This window comes from Malaclemys terrapin, chromosome 3 (genome assembly GCF_027887155.1).
Source record: "Malaclemys terrapin pileata isolate rMalTer1 chromosome 3, rMalTer1.hap1, whole genome shotgun sequence".
Lineage (NCBI taxonomy): Eukaryota > Metazoa > Chordata > Testudines > Emydidae > Malaclemys > Malaclemys terrapin.
Window position 1 is genome coordinate 29,217,352 of NC_071507.1, and position 24,338 is coordinate 29,241,689.

General features: G+C 38.1%; 1 protein-coding gene across 12 annotated transcripts in view; it reads right to left on the reverse strand.

The window, feature by feature from the left end:
• NRXN1 (neurexin 1) overlaps window positions 1-24,338 on the reverse strand; it is a 1,243,173-nt gene that overhangs the window by 576,092 nt on the left and 642,743 nt on the right. For all 12 annotated transcript variants that reach the window (XM_054022355.1, XM_054022354.1, XM_054022352.1 and 9 more), the window contains 2 exons: window positions 10,126-10,299; window positions 471-590 (listed from right to left, as the gene is read on the reverse strand). In XM_054022355.1, the coding sequence (XP_053878330.1) occupies window positions 471-590; window positions 10,126-10,299 (294 nt within the window). The remainder of the gene's footprint in view (window positions 1-470; window positions 591-10,125; window positions 10,300-24,338) is intronic.

The following is a 24,338-nucleotide window of genomic DNA, read 5'->3' on the forward strand; positions in this document are numbered from 1 at the left end:
CACTTGGAGTGCTTTTTATTTGACAGAGCTTAATGTGTCATCTAAAGAAATCTACAAAGAAAGATAATGAGCCTTGTCAACCGTTTCATAGTAATTACAGCTCTCGTGAGATAAAGTTACAAAATTACAATATAGCTTAAGATAAAATGTGAAAGGTTTTTTTTAATCAGAAAAAACTATTTGTAATGTTTATGAAAGGCTCATTTCAAATAGGTAACCATCAATGCATTAGATATGCAATCAAGTATAAAAAACCCAAATTCTTTCACAATGTTCGATGTAGTATTGTCGTCCCTCATTTATACTGTAATGCTTCATCACGTTCTTCCTACAAGCATCATAGATTTTCTCAAAGTTTTGCCAGTTCAATTAACTATATAATATTAAAATAATACAAATTTCAGACACTTGCTTTAAATACTGCCCTAGGGCTGTAAGGTTTTTAGATGAGCATTCTCTAATATACTTACGGTCATTGCACAATGGTCCACTAAAGGAGGTCATACTGCAGTCACAGCTGAATCCATCCCACTGCTGCAAGCACACTCCTTGGTTTGCACACGAATCCTCTTGGCATGTGGTGCTGGGGCCTGATGAGAACATACAGAAGCAACTAGAATTTTGTATTTCAAAGTAACATGTTTGTCTTTGGATCACATGGTAGTTGCCAACATCGTAAATCTAATGAGCAAAGGGATCTAAAGTAGAATTTATTTAAATATTTCTGTGTTATGTGGAGGCATATAACATTACAAATCTTTTGTTTTGACTCCGAGACTGACAGAACAGAATTCATAAATATAAAGAAAACAAACAGACACAAGAGTTAATCCAAGGGAAGTAGGGATGTTAACACTGTAGCAAGCTATGGTTAATTTCACATCACATCATTAACAGGCTAAACATTTTTTTCCATAAAATTAATTTATTTATTGTTTTTCCTGAAAATGTGTTCCAACCAGCAAAACCAGGTACCATGGAAAATGGGAAATAAAGCTACATGAAACAAGATCAGAAAATTAAAAACACACTAGGAAATGAAGCTACATTGTAATGTACCTGAAATCCCAGAAAGTACATTAAAAAGGAGCTGAGCCTTAAATAAAGAGAAGTTGTGGGGTGGGTTTGCAGGAAGGAATGTTGGCAAGTATTGATTCACATGCTTTAACGATCCCATGCAGGTTCTTTTTAAAACAGAAAATAAATAAATAAACCAGAGTACTAATGAGCTGGCATGCCCAAATGTGACACACATGAAAAACAAAGCTATTCTATTTCTAGAGATTCATAACTAGACCACTGAAAAATAAAAGAACTTTTTAAAAGGTATGATCAAAGCACTAAAGCAATCACTATACAAACATATTAAAGACTGAAAGCCTTTATGCAAAATATGCTGTAAAATGAAGGTTCTTGTATCATGTTTACGGGTAAAAAGGGAAAATCTGAAACAAAACAACACACTTTATTGCAGGAAATGTACAGAGCATTTATTGTAGAAATCCAGCTGTGCATTCTGGGTTTCAGTCTTTTTTAATACACACAGGGCTATCTACCTTGCAAATCAGCTTTCATCAATGCAACTTTGTCAGCAAAATTAAAAAAAAAAGCAAAATATATTAAATGTTAGTAAGCAATATTGAAATGGCAGCAAACACAGAAAAACATTCAGAGTAAAGTGCATGCTGCTGTTAAAGAGAGAAAGAAATGCCATATAACACAAACAAATTAATGCTAATAGCCATAAATCTCTAGGCAAGCCAAAATGAGAAAGCAGTAATTTGCCAGTATTTTACTACAAATATAATGGTTAATTGAGCTGATGACATGTAATGAAGGAAAATTAAAAGTTTTTTTTTTCTTCTTCTTGGATAGATGTGAATGCATTAGCAAAGTGAATGCATGGCTGCATCCTGACTAGTCATTTGTCATGTTCAGATACAGTGACTTCTACAGTCATTAGCACATTATCCCTTCCCATTTTCCTCTCTTTTAGACCTTTCTGTGTGACTGGGAGAATTAAGAAATATACATCATGAACCATATATTGACTTGGATCAACATACACAGATCTCCCACTGACATACACTAATGAAGGAAATAATATGGTCCTAATCCTTATAAAACCCTTTTCAGTAATTTTGGAGACAGAGACATCCACTTAAATCTTTAAATTTTTAAATTAAATCCCAAAGAAACCTCCTAATGTGGAATTTTCTTATCTAATCTTATAAGAATCACTCATTTGTGGGTATTTAACAAGGCCCAAAATCTGTGAGATACTTAATCATGTGCCCAGTTTAAAGCACATCAATGTGACTAGTCACATGCTTCTAGTTAGTCAAGTGCTTAAGTACCTTGCTGAATTGGGACCCAAAAGATCGTCACAAGACTAGGTCTAGCAATAGAGTATACTATCAATCACAGTTTAGTCAAAAGTATTAATTAGCTCTGATATATTTAGCCTGTTCACTAAAATCTGAAATTTTATGCATCAGCTGGTGATCTGCATTCAGAGAAGAAGGGACCTATAGGGCAGCCATTCCACTTTCTTAGCAGTTCTAAGTTCAAAAGTTTTTCTTTAAACATTTGGGCATTGCATCATTCTTTGTATACATTTGGGTATTATAATGGTTGACAAGTCACTCACATTTTTTTTTAAACCAGAATCTGCTACTTGGACACCTTACAAAAATGAAGTGAAAATATCTGTAGGTGTTTAAATGCTATATATTCATGCATTTATTTACACTTTAGTTATGCAATGTTAGATCTCATCATCAAATTAAAATTAGAAAAAAGTCATGCGGAATTAAAGTAGAAAAACACAGACACCGAGGCAAAAAAAAATAAAATAAAGTGAATGCTAAAATGCATGGATGTAGAAGGAAATACTTTTTGCAACTTAAGGAACAATTGCCTTAATGAGTTTTTACTATTGCTCATATCATTCTGAGTGTTTATCGCTTTGCAGCTCTTGCATATTATGTATAAATATTTCTCCAACAGAATTTGCTAAGAAACACAGATTGATTACAACCATATGACTGGTTTTAAGTGTAAATAATATTTTTAAAAAATCATACTTCCTGACAGAATAAAGTATGTTTAACTGATGCTAGAAATTGTTAATAAATATTACCATTGGGTTCATAATTTTATGTATATATTATAGATCTATTTTTATTTATCTAAGCTACTTAGTAAGATGCTATCATATGCAGCTTTGAGTACTTGTGGTATAAATATAATTTTGTTTCATCTTTGTTGCAGACTTTTTAAAAATTGATTGGATTTATTTCTTTGCATGGGTAATTAATTTTATATCTGTAAAGTAAGGACATGGATTGGTTTGGGAGTTACACATTTAACACAAAAGGCTCATATTACCTAGTGGTACGTCTTAATGTCTTGTGGTACATCAAAAAGGTAACTCAAAAGTTATCTTATGTTACCAATGTCCATCACCATGTGTGCTGAGGAAAATATTAAACTTTTCTATGGGAGGCCCTGATCCCACTTCAACTGAAGTCTATGGAAAAAATATTGAATTCAATCGAGCAAGATCCGGCCTTAATGACGAAACCATAAAAGTGACTGTTATGAGCTTTCGGTTAATTATTCACAGGTCTATTTAGCAATGTTTTTATAGCTCTAGCTTTGTAGTTTCTTGTCATTGAAGATTTGTCAACAAAGAGGTACCCACAAAGTTTAACTATTATTCAAGAACCAAAACTACATGGAGTTCAGGCATTTGTTTTGGCGGCAACCCTGAATTCCTATGAACATTTTAAAATCTTGCCTTGTCCCACCTGCCTACCTGCGAAAAGTATCACAAACCAGGCCATGATCCTGCAAACACTTATGCACATGTGTTACATTAAACACATACGTAATTCCACTGAAATCAATAGGATTTCTCATGATAGTAAAGTTAAGCATATACATATAAGTGTTTTCAGGACAATAGCCTAATAAATAGAAGCCCTGATCCTGCAGTTGATAGCGCAACTGGGTCTCTGAACAGACATAGGAGTCTATTACATGCTATCAATTGTAGGATGGGGACCTAAGTGATCATGTACAATGCTAATGCTCACAATTTGGTCAAAAGTCTCATGATATTTGGCATTTTTCTTAAAGTCCCAACTCATAGAGTCAATTGATTATATGATCATCTTAAAGTAAGTTCCTATCTCTTATGATTAATGGAGAAAATATGGCTCAGAAACCAGAAGGCAAGTACAAATATTATGATTTTTAAGCCAATCTCATGATTTTGGGGTCCTCTCTCATGATCTTTGAATGCCTAGGCTTGGCAATATTGCAGTCTTCTCACATAGGGGAGAACTTTAAGAAGCTGACTGATCAAACACGAGCAGCCAGTCTTCCTCAAAAGGAAAACAGATCATCTAAAAATTAGAGCTGTCAAATTATTTAAAAAATTAAAAATTATTAAATGTGAGATTAAAAAAAAATCACCATTAATTGTGAGATTAAAAAAAATCACAATTAATCGCAGTTTTAATCGTACTATTAAACAATAATAGAATACCATTTATTTAAATATTTGTATATGCTTTCTACATTTTCAAATATATTGATTTTATTTACAACACAGAATACAAAGTGTACAGAGCTCACTTTATATTATTTTATTACAAATATTTGTACTGTAAAAAAGATAAACAAAAGAAATAGTATTTTTCAATTCTCCTCATATAAGTGTTGTAGTGCAATCTCTTTATCATGAAAATGCAACTTAAAGTGTAGATTTTTTTTTTAATAAAACTGCACTCAAAAATAAAACAAGTTCATTCAGTCCTACTACTTGTTCAGCCAATCTCTAAGACAAACAAGTTTGTTTACATTTTCGGGAGATAATGCTGCCTGCTTCTCATTTACAATGTCACCTGAAAGTGAGAACAGGCAATCGCATGGCACTTTTTTAGCTGGGGTTGCAAGGTATTTACGTGACAGATATGCTAAACATTCCTATGTCCCTTCATGCTTCGGCCACTATTTCAGAGGACATGCTTCCATGCTGATGACAGTTCTGTTCGACAATGATTCAAAGCAGTGCGGACCGACGCATGTCCATTTTCATCATCTGAGTCAGATGCCACCAACAGAAGGTTGATTTTCTTTTTTGGTGGTTCGGGTTCTGTAATTTGCGAATCGGAGTCTTGCTCTTTTAAGACTTCTGACAGCATATTCGACACCTCATCCCTCTCAGATTTCGGAATGCACTTCAGATTCTTAAACCTTGTGTTGAGTGCTGTAGCTATCTTTAGAAATCTCACATTGGTACCTTCTTTACGTTTTGTCAAATCTGCAGTGAAAGTGTTCTTAAATTGAACAACATGTTCTGGGTAATCATCCGAGACTGCCATAATACAAAATATATGGCAGAATGTGAGTAAAACCACAGAGCTAGAGACATACAATTCTCCCAGGAATTCAGTCACAAATGTAATTAACGCTTTATTTTTTAAACGAGCATCTTCAGCATGGAAGCACATCCTCTAGAACAGTGGCTGAAGCATGAAGGGGCATGCAAATGCTTAGCATATCTGGCAGGAAAATACATTGCAAAATGAGCTACAAAAGCACCATGCAAATGCCTGTTCTCCCTTCCAGGTGACAAGGTAAATAATAATCAGGCAGCATTTACAGGAGATAATGCATGTTTGTCTCAGTGATTGGCTGAATAAGAAGTAGGACTGAGTGGACTTGTAGGTGCTAAAGTTTTACAGTTTTGTTTTTGAGTGCAGTTATGTAACAAAAAAATTTAAATTTGTAAGTTCCACTTTCATGATAAAGAGATTGTGGTACAGTACTTATATAAGGTTAATTGAAAATTACTATTTCTTTTGTTTATCTTTTTTACAGTCCAAATATTCATATTAAAAATAATAATATAAAGTGAGCACTTTGTATTCTGTGTTGTAATTGAAATCAATATATTTGAAAACGTAAAAAACATCCAAAATATTTATAATAAATTTCATTTGGTAGTCTATTATTGTTTAACAGTGAGATTAACACTATTATTAATCACAATCAATTTTTTAAATTTAGTTAATTTGTTTTGAGTTAATCACTTGAATTAACTGCAGTTAATTGACAGCCCTATTACAAATGCTATTGACACTACATGTTTAGACTGGACTATATTTTATTATCTAGGTATGGATAAGAGCTCACTATTAATACTTATGCGCAGGTAAGTAAACATAGGCTACTGCTGTCTGATTATCTCTCATTTTATATGACAATAAACTAGGTTAAATAATCAGTGGTGTTTTCATTATTCTGAAGACTTCTTTATTGAGGGTTCATCTCTTTTATACAGTCTAAGTACATAAACAGGTACTTAGGGTTATTTTAGTTTAAGAATGAGTGTGAAGGAATGGTAGGCATGTCAGTCCCAAGCTATTAGAGAGACAAGGTGGGGGAGGTAATATGTTTTATTGGACCATCTTCTGTTGGTGATAGAGACAAGCTTTTGAGACACATACAGCTCTTCTTTCCTTTCCCAGACCTGTAGAAGACCAGTGTGGCTCAAAAGCTTGTCTCTATCACCAACGGAAGTTTGTCCAATAAAACATATTACCTCCCCCACCTTGTCTCTGTGAAGGAATGAAACAGATGGTAACCAAGGTAATCAATGAGCGTTTAGCTGTCTATATGGTGACTCTAGCAAAATCATATTTAAGGATTTTATTTTCTTACATTCTTTTTCTTATTTTTATTCCTTTCAAATATATTTTTGGCATGCTGCATTATTTCTAGTACATATTAAATTAAAATTAATATGTATTTTATTCATGGGCTTTTCTGTGGTGCTTATCACTGTCTTTACTGCATCCATCACACACGTACTAACACTGTTGCCAACTCTCTCAACATTACAAGGAGTCTCCTGATTTTAAACTACTCATGATGCTATTAATGGCCCAATCTTACTAGCTTGCTTTTGTCTGGATCTAAAGCCCTTTGTAATCTATGAAGAGACTCTCATTGACTTTAATGAGCTTTGGATCAAGCCCGTTAACCAAAACCATTGCTGAAGGTAAAATTGACTTCCTGCTGATTCCTATGGGAACTCTCCATGAGGAAACAGCATAGGATGGCCCTTTAAGGGAGGTGGGCTTAGCCCCACCCATGACTAATTAAGCTGCTTCTCAGGGGACGGGTTTGAGAGCAGGCATCTGATAGCCTGCAGATAACCTGGTCCTCAGATAAAAGACCAGCAAGCATCACAGTTAGGGAGAAAACTGAGAGGAGTAAGTAAGAGGCCAAGGACTAGGGGAAAGGACGTGGAAGGGGTCTTTCCACACCAGCTTGGTGGGTGAAGGGGGGCTCAATTCACAAGAACTTTTAAGCATCTAGAAAATCACTGGGATTCACAAAGCCTGAGTGCAGAGCCCCTGCTCTCTATACAACAAACAGGGAAAGATAGTTGCCTTCAAATGGGATTCCCAAAAGCCAGCATGCTAGGGAGCTCCTCATCTAAGAGAGCTAATGGGAGATGCCAAACTGTGGGGTGTGTGCTAAGCCTCACCCATCTCTCATAGAGAGGTGCTTAAGTCCAGGCTGCAGGCAGGTGTTTCCCTCTACTGGGGAGTCTCAGCTGCAAACCCTCTCTGAGAGCTAGGCACGTATACTATTTTAGCAAGCAGCCAGAAGAAGAACCTCCCAGATAACTTTGAGGCTAGTGGATAGGATACTCACCCGGTACACTCCTTCTCCATCTGAGTGGGAAAAGGGATTTGAACTGAGTTCTACCATCTCTCAGGTGAGTGCCCCAACAGCTGGGCTAAGGGATAATTTGATGTGGAAAGGGGGACTCTCTCATTCTCTCCTGTTGAAGCTGTTCCACTTTGTATCAATAATTTTAAAAGGTCATCAGAGCAGGGGAATTAGATCCTGGATCTCCCAGGGGAGTGCTCTAACCACCGTGATACAGAGTCATTCTCATGCTTGTTTTCTCTCTCTTTCTGACCCAATGTTGAAGCTATGTCAGTGTGGATAAATAATGAGAGACTCACTCAGCCAGAGAGAGAAAGAATGAATTAAGCTTAAGCAATTAATGAAAAAAAACAACAACATTTTCTTGATCTGAAATTCATTGAGAGAATATTAACACGGAACACCACGATGCCATTTTTGTAGTTGCTTTTCAAAAGCAGAATGGTACTTTAGTGAAAGTAATGTACTGGAAGACAGTTGCTAAATTCAGAATGATGTGAATAAAGTGTATGTAGGGATATTGAATTGATTTAAACTAATATCTAAAAAATGAAAACTATATGGAATGAGGCTACTGCAGGAATTAGAGATAGATCCAAGCCAAACCCTTAAACATGAACACACTAGTATTATAGACTCTGAAATCAAGATCCACATTTTATAGCTGGAGCCCATCTGCATTCATAACCAAAACTGTAATCATCCAGGGCAAAGTCCTTGTTTTCATATTCAAACAAATCTTTTGGTGCCTAATTCTGTCCTAACTTGCATCCCACACTATTCCACTGGAGCCAGTAAAGCCATACAGCGTGCGAGACACAGCACAGTATTAACTTCAATGGATAGGAAGATTTACAACCAAAAAAAAGCATAATCTAAGCAGGTAGCATAATACAGGGCAGACTTGGGGAGACTGCTTATATATTAGTTAATGTCTAAGTACCCCTCAGACAGAGACAAACACCTACAAGATCTTTATCAAGCATTCGTAAAACTACAATACCCACCTGGGGAAGTGAGGAAACAGATTGACAGAGCAAGACGGGTACCCAGAAATCACCTACTACAGGACAGGCCCAACAAGGACAAAAACAGAACACCACTGGCCACCACATACAGCCCCCAGCTTAAACCTCTCCAGCGCATTATCCACGATCTACAACCTATCCTGGAAAATGATCCCTCACTCTCACAGACCTTGGGAGGCAGGCCAGTCCTCGCTTACAGACAACCCCACAACCTGAAGCAAATACTCACCAGCAACTATACACCACACCCCAGAAACACCAACCCAGGAACCAATCCCTGTAGCAAACCTCGTTGCCTACTCTGTCCCCATATCTACTCTGGCGACACCATCAGAGGACCCAACCACATCAGCCACACCATCAAGGGCTCATTCACCTGCACATCCACTAATGTTATATATGCCATCATGTGCCAGCAATGCCCCTCTGCCATGTACATTGGCCAAACCAGACAGTCCCTCCGCAAAAGAATAAATGGACACAAATTGGACATCAGGAATGGTAACATACATAAGCCAGTAAGTGAACACTTCAATCTCCCTGGTCATTCTATTACAGATTTAAAAGTCACTATCATTGAACAAAAAAACTTCAGAAACAGACTTCAAAGAGAAACAGCAGAACTAAAATTCATTTGCAAATTTATCACCATTAATCTGGGCTTGAATAGGGACTGGGAGTGGCTGGCTCATTACAGAAGCAGCTTTTCCTCTCCTGGAATTGACACCTCCTCATCTATTATTGGGAGTGGACTACATCCACACTGATTGAATTGGCCCTGTCAACACTGGTTCTCCACTTGCGAAGTAACTCCCTGCTCTCCATGTGTCAGTATATAATGCCTGCATCTGTAACTTTCACTCTATGCACCCGAAGAAGTGAGGTTTTTACCCACGAAAGCTTATGCCCAAATAAATCTGTCTTTAAGGTGCCACCAGACTCCTTGTTGTTTAAGTACTATATAGAAACTAATTGTTACTGTTACCATGATTAAATAAAATATGCCACAAACAAACAAAAGACTTGAAAACTTGTCACTAAAGACAAGCAGAATCTACAGATTCTATTCAAGAGGTAAATTAATGTTCTCAGGTTAGTTTGTGCTTTGTTGAGTAGGTATACATTTCTTCCTCGGGGGCATTTACCCTCATTAATAGTGTACACAAGTTATACTCCAACCGAGGCACAATGCTAATCACACAGGTAAAATATAAACTCATCATATAGAGAGTACAAATAAACAGAACTCAGCAGGATGGGTCTAACACTTGCACAACGAGATATAAGAATATCTGCTTTATATTGGAAATACTTATGATGAAACTACTATGATGTTTAGTACCTTCACATCCTCTTTCTATTTGTCCGTTGCAAAACAGAGCATCCGAGATCAGATCAGGAAGACGTCCATTTAAGTCAACTGATGCAAGGCAACCTTGAAATCCCTCCTTTGCATGCACTAGTTTTGGTAAGGATTTATACATTTCTTTCGCCACTCCTCCAATATACAAATCACCTGTTAAACAGAAGTAAACATTAGTCATAGAAAAGAGAGCTAGAAAGTCTTTTGGTTTGCTTAAATATCTCATTCTAAATGACATATTTTGTGGGGAGACACCATCATTATGGTGTTCTGAGTGAGAGCTTTGGGATGCTTGAACTTGCTCCAACTTTGGTCCAAAATAGCCTGATTTTGGTGATTTTCCAAGTATGTTGCAAAAGACACATGTATGACTGGGGAGTTTGGAGAGGGTGGAAGGTATGCTTTCAACAATAATGAAGGGGTGGAAAGGAGCTTTTTTGTAGGAGGCTGACTTCCAGAATTCCCAATTGAATAATTTTAATGCTGTGGGGTTTTTACTTTATTTCTTTTCCAGTACCAGTTATGTTTTAAGGGTTCCTAGAGTCTTTTATAGCCATCTTTTAAAATCAAAATAAAGAAAACAAGCATACATTGCTGGTCTGATGTTACCTTAATGTTAATAGATTTTTAGACTTTCTGATATCTCAATGAAAGATATAACAGGATGCAATATTTGTCTGTTTCAAGTGGATACAAGTACAATATCACCATATTATACGATTATTATGTATTCTGTGCCATAGGATAAGTAGAATAAGACAGGTCCTTGGTCCCAACAAGCTTATACCCCAATACCACTCTCTGTTTTATAATTAGTTAATAAAACTCTTAGGCTCTTACATGACCTCATCACCATAGTATCTGAGCATCTCACAATGTTTAATGTATTTATCCTCATAACACCCCTGTGAGGTAGGGAAGTGCCCATTTTACAGATGAGGAACATAGGCCCAGATCCTCAGAAGTATTTAGGCTCCTAACTACAATTAATTTCAATGGGACTTAGAAGCCTAAATACCTTTGAGGATCTGTCCTAATGTCACACAGGAAGTCTTTGATAGAACATGGAACTGAACTTGGGTCTCCAGAATCCTAGGTTAGTACCTTAACTAACTACTGTACAATATTTCTGTGACGCTCTATACCTCGGTGGAGCGCCCTGTAACCCACACATTCCTCATATATATATTTGTTGTGATATTGCATATAAAGCTTGCCATGTGAGGTATCAGAGGAAAGATTATGATCAGCTGAAACCCATTGTTCCATCTAAATATGTATATCATTAATGCATATAAAATTATAAGAATTGTGTTGTATGGTTTTCACTAAAAAACACTGTGGGTTTGGGAAGCACCCACATACCAGCTCTCCAGAGACAACAACAAACGAATTAACCAATGCCAGGGGTGGTGAACAGACATTACCAGACACTGTCCAGCAGAGTAGTTGCAATTCTATGACTCACTCACAAGAGACACACCGAGGGTATTTCTTCACCTTGGACTCAGTAAAGCCAGACATGCCTGGACTTGTGTTCTCCAAGCACATGGACTAATAGTATAAAAAATAACACAGTGGCCCCATGAGGTCCTTTTCTCCTCCCGCCCCCCTCTTAAGCTGCAAGCAACAAGAATGCTCAGAAGACTGAAGAGTCCAACACTAGAGACTGGCCAGGTTTCAAGAATGAAACCTGTGTATTATGAACTGTAACATCCACTGAAGTGAGAAAACTGCTTGATCTAAATACTAAATGCCTAGTGTCTTACAGGTTTAGGATTTAAATTGTGCACTTATTTTGGTTTTTTTTTTTGGTAACTATCTCTGGCTTTTTGCCTATCACTTATAATCACTTAAAATCTATCTTTTGTAATCAATAAACTTGTTTATCTTTACCAGTGAGTTAAAAAAAATATGGATTGGATGAATGGATTATAAGGTGGATAGAAAGCTGGCTGGATTGTCGGGCTCAATGGGTAGTGATCAATGGCTCAATGTCTAGTTGGCAGCCAGTATCAAGCGGCTTGCCCCAGATGTCGGTCCTGGGGCTGGTTTTGTTCAACATCTTTATTAATGATCTGGATGATGGGATGAATTGCATCTTCAGCAAATTCGCAGATGACACTAAACTGGGGAGAGAGGTAGATATGTTGGAGGGTAAGAATAGGGTCTAGAGTGACCTAGACAAATTGGAGGATTGCACCAAAAGAAATCTGATGAGGTTCAACAAGGACAAGTGCAGAGTCCTGCACTTAGAAAGGAAGAATCCTATGCATCGCTACAGGCTGGGCACTGACTAGCTAAGCAGCAGTTCTGCAGAAAAGGACCTGGGGATTACAGTGGACAAGAAGCTGGATATGAGTCAGCAGTGTGCCCTCATTGCCAAGAAGGCCAATAGCATATTGGGCTGTATTAGTAGGAGCACTGACAGCAGTTCGAGGGAAGTGATTATTCCCTTCTATTCGGCACTAGTGAGGCCACACCTGGAGTATTACGTCCAGTTTTGGTCCCCACACCACAGAAGGGATGTGGACAAATTGGAGAGAGTTCAAAGGAGGGCAACAAAAATGATTAGGGAGCTGGGTCACATGACTTACCAGGAGAGGCTGAGGGAACTGGGGTTATTTAGTGTGGAGAAGAGAAGAGTGAGGGGGATTTCATAGCAGCCTTCAACTTCCCGAAGGGGGATTCCAAAGAGGATGGAGCCAGGCTCTTCTCAGTGGTGGCAGATGACAGAACAAGAAGCAATAGTCTCAAGTTGCAGTGCAGGAGGTCTAGGTTGGATATTAGGAAACACTATTTCACTCGGAGGGTGGTGAAGCACTGGAATGTGTTACCTAGGGAGGTGGTGGAATCTCCATCCTTAGAGGTTTTTTAGGCCCGGCTTGACAAAGCCTTGGCTGGAATGATTTAGTTGGCGTTGGTCCAACTTTGAGCAGGGGATTGGACTAGATAACCTCCTGAGGTCTCTTCCAACCCTAATATTCTATGATTCTATGAGTTTGCCTGAAAAGCTTGGTAAATCTGCTCAGGTTTAGAAAGGCTGGTGTATATCCATTTTCCATTGATGAAGTGGTGAACCAATTAATAAACTTGCATTGCTCAAGAAAGGGTCTTGAGCAGTGCAAGATGGTATATTCCTGGTGTACAAGGCTGGGAGCTGGAGGGATTTGGCTGATGCCTTTCTCTGTGTGATTCATGAGTCACTCTGGGAGCATTCACACTTTAGAATGTACAAGTAGAAGTATGAAGATACAAATGGTTAGCATATCTTGCATGAAAATACCTTGCAATGCTGGTTACAACAGTGCCATGTGATCACCTGTTCTCAGTTTCAGGTGACATTGTAAATAAAAAGCAGGCAGCATTATCTCCCATAAATGTTAATGAACTTGGTTGTCTTAGTGATAGGCTGAACAAGAATTATGACTGAGTGGACTTGTCAACTCTAAAGTTTTACATTATTTTATTTTTTAGTGCAGCTATGTATCAACAAAGTTCTACATTTGTAAGTTGCACTTTCACGATAAAGAGATTGCACTATCGTACTTGTATGAGGTGAATTGAAAAATACTATTTTGGGGGGTTTTTTTACAGTGCAAATATTTATAATAAAAATAATAATATAATGTGAACACTGTACACTTTATATTCTGTGTTGTAATTGAAATCAATATATTTGAAAATATAGAAAAACATCCAAAATGTTTATAAAATTAAATGTCTATTCTATTATGGTTTAAAGTGTGATTAAAACTGTGATTAATCACAACTATTTTTTTAAAAATCTAGTTCATTTGTTTTTTGTTAATCGCTTGAGTTAACTGTAATTAACACAACCCCCCACAAAGATAGAGTCAGAGGCCTCAATTACCTCCTGTATCTGGGCTCCACTTGGCTCAGGGAAAGGAAGGACCATATACCAGTGGAGGTTTGTTGTAGTAGACACATTCTACCAGGATCCTCTTCCTGTCCTGCCATTCTCCTTACAGTGGCGTTCAGGGTAGTATGTCTAGCACAGGAACTGCGCCAACAGGTTTATACCACCAGAGAGTTCCTCTCCACAAGGGAAATACTCCACTACCCAATTATGGCCAAACTTCTGAACATCACAAAGTGCAAAGATCATACTGGAGATTCTGGCCTTAAGTATATAACCAGGTTTGAAAAGGAGCTAGATAATTTATGACTGTTTCAAAACCAACCAACCAAATAACATAACACCATGTGCTAGTGAAAGGTGTTGCATTTCAGGGACCTTATAAGAATACCACAGTATTATACACACTGAAGTACCCCTGTATTACTAGTGTAAGATATAATGGTTTTGACCACAGCTGGAGGACACTGTAGTGCTTCTTTATATGGGAGTCCTTGAGACTTGAAAACCTATATCCTATACAAAAGGTTCTAGTGAATGCTTCAGCAAAGTGTTTTGTCCCTTACATGGAAGGATGACATATAGGGCTGGGAATAGTTCAGTTTTAATTCCCATTTAAATTTTGGTCTCTGCTGAGACTGACAGCAAGGTAGCCAATTAATGCCAGTAATGGTGATTGTTAGATTGTCTATAGGGAATTGGACTGAGACCAACAATTCATTTCCCAAAGACCACCAAATGTCTTTCAGACACTAACAATTTTAGTCACTATGGACCAGCCTGTCAACCTGAATTGGATATGAATCAGTGAGCTAGAGATTAAGTACTTTGTATCATATTACTACTCCTTTGAGTCATCCAGTCCTATTCACATTAGCAATATCTATAGCAACGTATACTAAGAAAAGAATAATTAAATCTCGTGCTTCAGAACATAAGCTTGTTGCCTGCTAGGGTTCAAGAAGAAATTCTCTACCCATCTCAAATGGCTAGGTGATTTGAAGAGTCGACACTGCTTTCCTCTGGAGCATTAGCTATTGTCAACTCTTGAAGGTAGGGCATCAGATAGAATAGACTAGTGGTCTGATCTGATATAGCAATTCCTACATTCCCACAAATAGGGCATAATTATTTCCTTAGTAGAACTGAAATTGGTACAGTCCATTGCATTGGAAATAAGGCCAATAATTAAAATGATCCTTCTTTTTCTCATGTGAAATACATTGAAAATTAAACCCTAAGAGTTTTTCTGAAGTACTGATCTGTCAATTGTTGTCTGACATAGATATATTTTCTCTGAATTTATTATGGTAGACTTGAAAGTGGGAAGTTTCAGAAAGGTAAAAGAAAGTCAACAAAATACCAGAGCTATAGCACAAAGATTAATTTTATCCTCTTTCATTTCATATTCTTGTCCACTCTACTATAAAACCTACAGAAGTTTACATTGTCCAAGCAGAACCTTACAGTTTCTTTTGAGTCATTAAAATCTTTAGAGATATTGATTCCATATGATGATATCCCAATAATGCCTAGACCTGTTTCTTAAGCAAGGCAGTCTACTGTTACATGAAATCATGTATTCAAGGGCCAATTATGGTGAATAACTATTACAATGCAAGGTCATAGCAGCAGTATAAGAGAAGCTCAGATTACTCCTGTAAATATGTGTTGGAAGTCATCAGCAAGATGCTCCCTCAGTTAACCATAAGACCCACAGAAACATGAATATATGTAGCATGATGTGTACTTTTCTGGTGAAATGGTTTATGGTTTAATTACAGCTTCATAGCCATGATTATTCTTCTAAAAAAATTAGGACCACAGTAGTAGCATACAATGTATTTTGTAAAATATGCCATAGTTAGCATTGTAAAAGATGTAAAGTCATACTTAGCAAACTGCTTACGTTGCTCATTGGTAACTTCCTGCATAAACAGGAACATTGGAAATATGTTTGTGATGACATGAAAAAAAAATATGTGGCAACCATAGGCAACTCTTTCCAGGCTCCGTAAATATCCTGACTAAGCTGCAAGAGGAGGACAATTTATCAGCTGAAGCAGCAGGTTTCAAATCACTGAACATTATTTCCTATATGCTTGAGAAACTCTCAGAACAGCAGAAAGCTATGCTCAACTACTTAAAGAAGGACAAGACAAACAAACAAAACAAAACAAATAAAAACCAGCTGCTGGAAAGAATCCAGTCCATTGAACTTGATAGCCAGTGATGAGTTCATAAACCAGGCACTACCATAGATACAATTAATTTGAAGAAAAATGTGACATCTCTGTTTTAGCACTAGAATATGAAAGTCTGCAAGCCCCGCAAAAAACAAAATCAAATGCCGAGGTAGTAATATTAGTTAAACTACATTGATGTGAGTTCAAAAAATGATCAAATTAAATTACTTAGCACAAAATACTGAGTGATAACATTACTTCTACACTGTGTTTTTTTTAATAGCATGCACAGGGCTTCATGGATGAGCCTCAGAAAGCAAGAAGTAGAGCTGATTTAGACATTTTGTGTTGACTTAGGGTGACCAGACAGCAAATGTGAAAAATCGGGACAGGGGGTGGGGGGTAATAGGAGTCTATATAAAGAAAAGACCCAAAAATCGGGACTGTCCCTATAAAATCGGGACATCTGGTCATCCTAGTTGACATTTATTTTATTTATTTGTCATTAAAAATGGAGGAAGAGATATTTTTTTGTGTTCTGACCAGTTGGAGAGTTTGTTTGGAAAATTTTCTTCAAACATTGTTCTGTTTGAAAAATATAAACTTTTTTCCCATTAAAAACCCTTGAAAATAATAATAATAAAGAAAACCAGGATATTTTGCCCAGCTCTAGTTAGAAGGCTACCTATAGTAAAACAATCTAAAGATGAGAGACCTAGACAAACAGCTTTTGTTGAGAAGTCAGGCTCAAATTCTTATGCAAACAGGCTTCCTCATTGTATTCCGATTATTGCCTGTATATTGTTGTATTGGTAATAATGGAGCTGTTTGGGAATTTTCCAGCTACATATTTTTTTCTGTGGAAAATGCAGTTTCTACTAAATCAAAATTTCCCATTGGATGTAAATTTCAAGTTTGGACCAGCTCTACTTTAAACCATATGCTTGCTATATTTGGTAATATTTATATATTTCTGTTCTATTCTCAAAAGTAAAAAAGGATACAAAATATATATTTTAAAAAAATTTTGACTGAACTTTTTCCAAATGTCAAGACATACTTGGTTAGGCTTCTGCTTTAGGTCTGGATGAGGGCTATGGTTCATCTTTATTTTATCTCAACTTGCTTTACTAGTTCACTTTTCACTATACTAACTAGGAAAAATATTTCTCATCGCTGACAAAATTGATTGAAAATAAAAGTAAAATATTTACTAAGGATAGAGCTGGTAAAAAAAAAAAAAGACTGTTTTCAGGAATTTTTCGATTTTTAATTCCCTGATTAGTTTTCATTAAAAAAACATGTGGAAAAAAAAATCTCCTCTCAAAAAAACAAAAACTGAAGGCTTTTTTGGTCTTTGGGATTTTGCACCCATTCCCGTCTTTTCTGCTGTCAAAAAGGGAAAGAAAACGGGAAATAAAAATTTCCAGAAATGTGTAATTTTTGGTTTTCTATCGAAGAAACATTTTTTAAAGAAGTTGCTTTTTTTCTTTAGAAAAAAAGGCCATTTGCTGTCAAAAATAGTTGAGATGGGTAATTTTGGACTAGCTCTATGGGTTAGATTTTGACTCAAAATGACATGCTCAGACACGGTCAGAAGGGAAATTTATAACTCCCCTCATGCCCATGTATGGCCACTTGAAGCTTCAGTTTGGGCACAAAAAAATAAGGGGCACTGTATGTTTACTCTCACCCCCACCCTTCCTCCTTCTCTCCCCAAACACACAAATCTGGAGCAAATGGGTAGGAAAGCTTTTGATACAGTCTCCCACAGTATTCTTGCCAGCAAGTAAAAAAAGAATGGATTGGATGAATGGACTATAAGGTGTATAGAAAGCTGGCTAGATTGTCGGGCTCAATGGGTAGTGATCAACATCGATGTCTAGTTGGCAGCCAGTCGGTCCTGGGGTTGGTTTTGTTCAACATCTTTATTAATGATCTGGATGATGGGATGGATTGCACCCTCAGCAAGTTTAAGGATGACACTAAACCGGGGACAGAGGTAAATATGTTGGAGGGTAGGGATAGGATTCAGAGTGACCTAGACAAATTGGAGGATTTGGCCAAAAGAAACCTGATGAGGTTCAACAAGGACAAGTGCAGAGTCCTGCACTTAAGAAAGAAAAATCCCATGCACTGCTACAGGCTGGGGACCCACTGGCTAAGCAGCAGTTCTACAGAAAAGGACCTGGGGATTACAGTGGATGAGTAGCTCTCTATTAGTCAGCAGTGTGCCCTTGTTACCAAGAAGGCTAACGGCATATTGGGCTGCATTAGTAGGAGCCTTGCCAGCTATTTAGTCTGCAGAAGAGAAGAGTGAGGGGGGATTTGATAGCAGCCTTTAACTACCTGAAGGGGGGTTCCACAGAGGATGGAGCTCCACTGTTCTCAGTGGTGGCAGATGACAGAACAAGAAGCAATGGTCTCAATTTGCAGTGTGGGAGGTCTAGGTTGGATATTAGGAAATACTATTTCACTGGGAGGGTGGTGAAGCACTGGAATGGGTTACCTAGGGAGGTGGCGGAATCTCCATCCTTAGAGGTTTTTAAGGCCCAGCTTGACAAAGCCCTGGCTGGGATGATTTAGTTGGGGATAGTCCTTCTTTGGGTAGGGGGGTTGGACTAGATGACCTCCTGATTTCTCTTTGACCCTAATCTTCTATGATTCTATGAAGGAGAAGGGAAAATCTTGCTTCTCCCCTCAATGCACTAGGCCAGGAGAGCTGACATGTCATTATATATGATCCAGGAGTTGTAATTTGTTGATGTTATGCTCTTGTAGTGGCACAATGATGTCTCACTCTCTACTAAAAGTTGTATTATTTGGATATAATCTAGCCCTAAATGTTTGAAAAAAACATTTTTGTTGTTGTTTTTTGTGACTTGTTTCTTCATGACTTGTTCACATTTTCCACTGAAAAAGAGAGAGCCATTTTCATAGCCTTCTCCCCCCCCCTTTATTTTCCATGAGGGCTTCAGTTCCACATTTACAAGTGACAATTAGATTCTCTACATAATTCAATCCACCAGAAAATGAAAACAAGGCAGAATCTCAGAGTGTTGATAAGGAGAAATCAAGAATATGCAGTAAACACAATTGGGGGTTACAGGATGAGTAAGTCAGAGGAGAAATTAGCCCTGTATCTACCGGAAGAGATTAGCGGGATCAGCAGAGCATGCTCCAAACTCTCTTACACCTGCTTTTCTCTTATTTACAATGAATTGTAAACTCTACGCAAGACATTCATGCTAAATATCTCTGTCTACATATGATCACCCATTATGGGCCTTCCTCCTGCATGCTCTCCATACACATAACTCCCATGGACTTCAATGGGAGTTACATGATCTGAGCACTTGGAGGAACAGGCTCTAAATTTGTGTTTATTTGTCTGCACATTGTCTATGTGAACTACTGCCCTCAATGGAGGGAATGACAGATCTGTTCAATGGTAAGAGATCTGGACACCTTCTACTGGCTGCAGCCTACCCAAAGTAAACCCTATTACTACTACAAATGTTAGAGTCCTTCATTGGTTGCCTATAATTAACCAACTTCATTTCCATTTATTTTCTTTCTTTCTATTTTTAACATCTGGAAAACACACACATTCACAAAAGAGATACATTATTTATTAAGTTACAAAGTTAACCACCATAATTTTCCTGGAGCAAAAGGTTTCTTTCTTTTTTTTTCAGAATTTGTTTTCCTCCTAGAGTTATTTTGATTTTTTGCACCTGTACTTCTGTACTGTCTTCAAATTCATCTTGACATTTTTAATTAAAAAAAAAGAATTCAAACTAACATACTTGGAAAGGACAAATAAGGACAGAGAAGTAGCAAAGTAAGAAAAGAAGGAGGCAAAGGGTAGAAAAAAACGGGATTCCTTTTGTGTTATCCAGGCATGCTTGGAGGAAGAGGTCCATAAGCAGGGGTAAATATTCCTCAACCTCATAATTCTCCTTCCATTTCTATTATAAAAGTCAATATTGTAGAGGCATCTCATTCTTGGTTTAGCAGCATGGTTATTTCCATGTCTTTTTTGAATCCTCTGATTCAGCACAATAAATAAGTACCAGTATTTCTAGAGGACATGTATATTACAAGCTGCAGAGGCAAGCAGTAAAGGAAAAAGAGTAAAGGAAGACATTGCCAGTAGTACAGGTGGTGCTAAGAGTAGTGCTGCTTGGTCAGGGATACCACAATGATGGCAAAGAAAACCTCCTTTAGGGCCAAATCTAATTCTCATTGAAGTCAATAAAAGGTTTTCCACTGATTTTATTTGTAGTTGACTAGAGTCTTTGGTGCATATACTGAGATGCCATTTTCAATATAGAGAGTTAAGATTTACTGCTTAATAAATCAATCAAGCTTCTGAGCTTATTTTGTAAATTATTTGTATCAAACTGCTATGGAAAAAATGATACATAACCACTACATCACATAAGTGATACAGAAACAAATGTTGCTAATGTTCACTTAGTAAACAACTTACACACAATTCCCCCTTCCCGCCCCTCCTCCCCCACCCATTATCTTTTTAATTTGCTGCACTTGTTCAGTGTAGAAACTAAAAAAGTTGCGAAGGCTGAACCAATGAAATTTAAAATAAAACTTTGGGACAGAGTGGCCTACATCCCTTTTTACTGATTTTAGTAAACAATTCTTGCTTTTTGGCAGTATCTTCATCACTAACATGCTATCAATGATACAGCCATCGCTTCTCCCCTGTGAATCAGTCATCAGCCAAGACCTTCTATATTGCGTGCTCTCGAGGGCAAAGGCTATTTGTTGATTTTTATCAACATCATTGTCTTCCAATTACTTTTAGAGAGAGAATTCCTGTAGTCATTGCCTCATAAAAGTGCCAGTAGCATATAAAATATACTCAGAGTAGACAGAGCAGATATTTGAGGGCAGATAGCTAAGATATCGTATTGCAACTTTACTCATTGCTGGCAATACCCTTTTCTTATTGTGCCAAGGAAAGGCTCATTATTTTGGGTGAATAATATTTTCATTCAGATGTGGTTCCAACTATAGAGAAACAGGCAATGAAGATTTAACAGGAACCACAGCTTGTGTCTTCATCAGACCAAAATAAAGAAGTCATTCCTGGAGAGTTTTTGGATGGTGTTGCATAGGACTCAGAGATAGTGATGGATATATTTGTGAATATCTTTCCCTTCATCCTTTTTTGTGCTCCTGATTTTCAACTATATTCCCAGCCATTGTTTTGATTTCCTCCCTCATTATAGAGGAAATTTCTCTTCCTTGTTTCCAATGTCACTCTGTCCAAAATTATTGCCGCAGTCATTGAAGAGAATGTTGTGACACTGCACTATTTTGGCTTTACTCCTCCAGAAAGACACAACTAGGCATGGATTTAGACTGTGGGAATCTGAAGGCATGACACACATACTTCTCTGATTCCTTGATGTGCCATATGAAAATGTCTCTGACTCCTGGATGTGCGATGGTGTTGAGCATGCTTTTCACCCAGTGCACTGCTGTAGTGCATCAAGTGTTTCAAAAATAATCAAGCATATGCCACTTCTTTCCACCAAGCAATCAAATGAGAAAAGTAGATCAAGGACATTGGGATGCACCACAGGAAAAGTCTAGTCTCCAAAGAATGCAATGCTCCAATGCTCACCAGGTTTTCTACAAAACCCAGTAAAACATAGATTAATCTTCTGCTACTACATGCCAGATCAACTTAAGTAGCATACATTGTTACAGGGTTACTCATTCACCGCTGTTTGTGGCTTTAATAGTTGCGCAAGCAGGTACCAGCTAGAACTCTTACAGTGAGAACACCGAGGTTGAGTTGGGACTAGATTCCTTTGTTTTTCAAGCAATTATAAGGTGCAATGGGGGAGAAAGAATGAACGTTAGCACCATGGGCAGCCATCAGTAGGTTTCCCACATCCTAATATTTCTTTGATAAGTCAAAGACTCTAACTATCCTAAACACAGCTGAGGTGTAAAATGTCCATCTTTAATTGACCATGGGGGACAATTTCACAGGCACAAATAGCAGTTAAGCATCTAACCCCCACTAATTTTCAATGGGAGTTAGGTGATTAATTAGTATTTGCCCCTTCCCTCCCTCACACATGATTTGCCTTGTGTGACAGGCAAGTCAGAGCAAGAAAGGACTTTGCCCTTACAGGTAAAGCTTAAACACCTTTTGATGCAAACTTAATCGTAAAACAGAAGAGTAAATGTAAAGAATGCCCTGACTCTTGTGACAGCCAAACCAAGGTCTAAAGTGTGTCTCATTTCAGCCAAGATCCAGAGAATAAGAGGAAAACCCTGTTCTCACTTCCCACCTACATCTGTCCGCTCTATCCTTCTTCATAGAGATCTTCCATGCTACGCTCAACCCCATGAGCCTCCACAACACTTCCCACTCTAGTGTGCCTGAGGATCAGGATTAATTAACCCCATTCACAGATAGCCTATTCCTGGACAGCCACATATTAAGGGGAGGCAAATGTGGTCCTTCCTCTAGCCACAGTAGCACGGTCAATTCCTGCCCTGCCAGCCTCTGGGTGGCATCACTACACTCTGCCACAGTCCATTAGCAAAGGCAATACATTCAAGGGAGATTGATAAAGATCTAAGTTATGTCCACACAGCCTCTACAGCACATGCATTGTAACATGAGGCTTTTCAAACCTGCCTATGGCAGGGTGCTGTTGTGTTTTTTTCCATCTTCAGACACTATTACCCTGGGATCAAATCTTCTCTTCTAGCATTTGCCTCTGCCATTCCCTAGGCCATTCAGCTGCTCCAGACTTAAAAGGGATGACTGTGTTACACCACCCCTGCAATACAATGTGACCCTTGTTCACAAACCTGCTTCATGTTAGTTCCATGAGAGGATGAACTCAGTCTGCCACCAGACAAGTTATCGAGAGAAGAGGAAAAGCACACAGTGTGGTGGCTTAGGCCCATTTTTTGTCACCTGTGAGAATCCAAGCTTTAGTATCAGTATCGCATAGGAACTTGTATCTTTTATACTCAATGGGACACTTTTGGGAGGAAAAGTAAGGTCTTCGGGATATTTCCTCTCTTGTAAGTGCAAATTCCATCAGCTCCAAAACCCTTCACCTTTGCAACTGCAAATGGAAAGGACAACTTGTTCACTGCCAGAGTTTTTGGATAGTTTTTACTGAATTATTTGCTCTTTCAAGTGCTTTGAAACTACCAGTTGTGCACTGTGTCAGATGCTGCCTTGTATCTTCCACACTTTCCATGCCGCTAACAAAACAAGGCAAAGAGGTTATACGTATTTACAGGAATAGAACTGTGTAATTACAGGAGTGAACCTGGGTTAGAATGTCACTCTCTTTTGGGGAAATATATGCCCTCAACCCTATTGCCTGCCTCATTTCCGTCTCATCCGTAATACAAGGGCACAATGAGAAGGAGCACAGTGCAGATTCTTTTGCTTCTAATTTGACAGTATGTCATATTTCAGGTTGGAGGTAAAACTCCTCAGACCTGCTGCTCTACTTTTTTCCAACTCCCCTGATCATACTGTACTACCCACTACCTGCTGCCTTGTGGACCTTCCTCACCAGCCTCAGCTGTGCTCCTCTCCTGCTGTTGCCATGCCATCCACATACCTTTGCTGCACTTACTGTGCTATCTACCACTGTCCCCCTTGTGCTGCTGTTATGTCATTTCCACTCCCTGCTGAATTTTCCCACCCAACTCATTGCCTTAGAGCAAACCTATTTATGGTGGATAAAAACTTCACATTTCACAGAAACTATTCTAAAAGGGGGTGGAGCTAAGTGGTCAGAAACATGAGAAGGAAGATGACTGTAGCAGCTGAGTTTTGAATAGAGTAAAGGGAGTGCTAGGGAGAGGGGTGTCTAAGTCACAATGTCTCTCAGGACTACTCTTGGCATGGTGCAGCTTAGAAACCTTGATCAGGAATGTACCTAAAGCCAGAATCCAGCTCTTAAATAACAGATTCTGATAAAAGAAACAGATACAATAAAACCAGTGCCAGCTCCAGCGTTTTTGCCACCCCAAGTGGTGAAAAAAAAAAAAAGAATAACCCCATCGAGCTGCCGCCAAAGTGCCACCGAGGAGCAAGACAGCGAGTG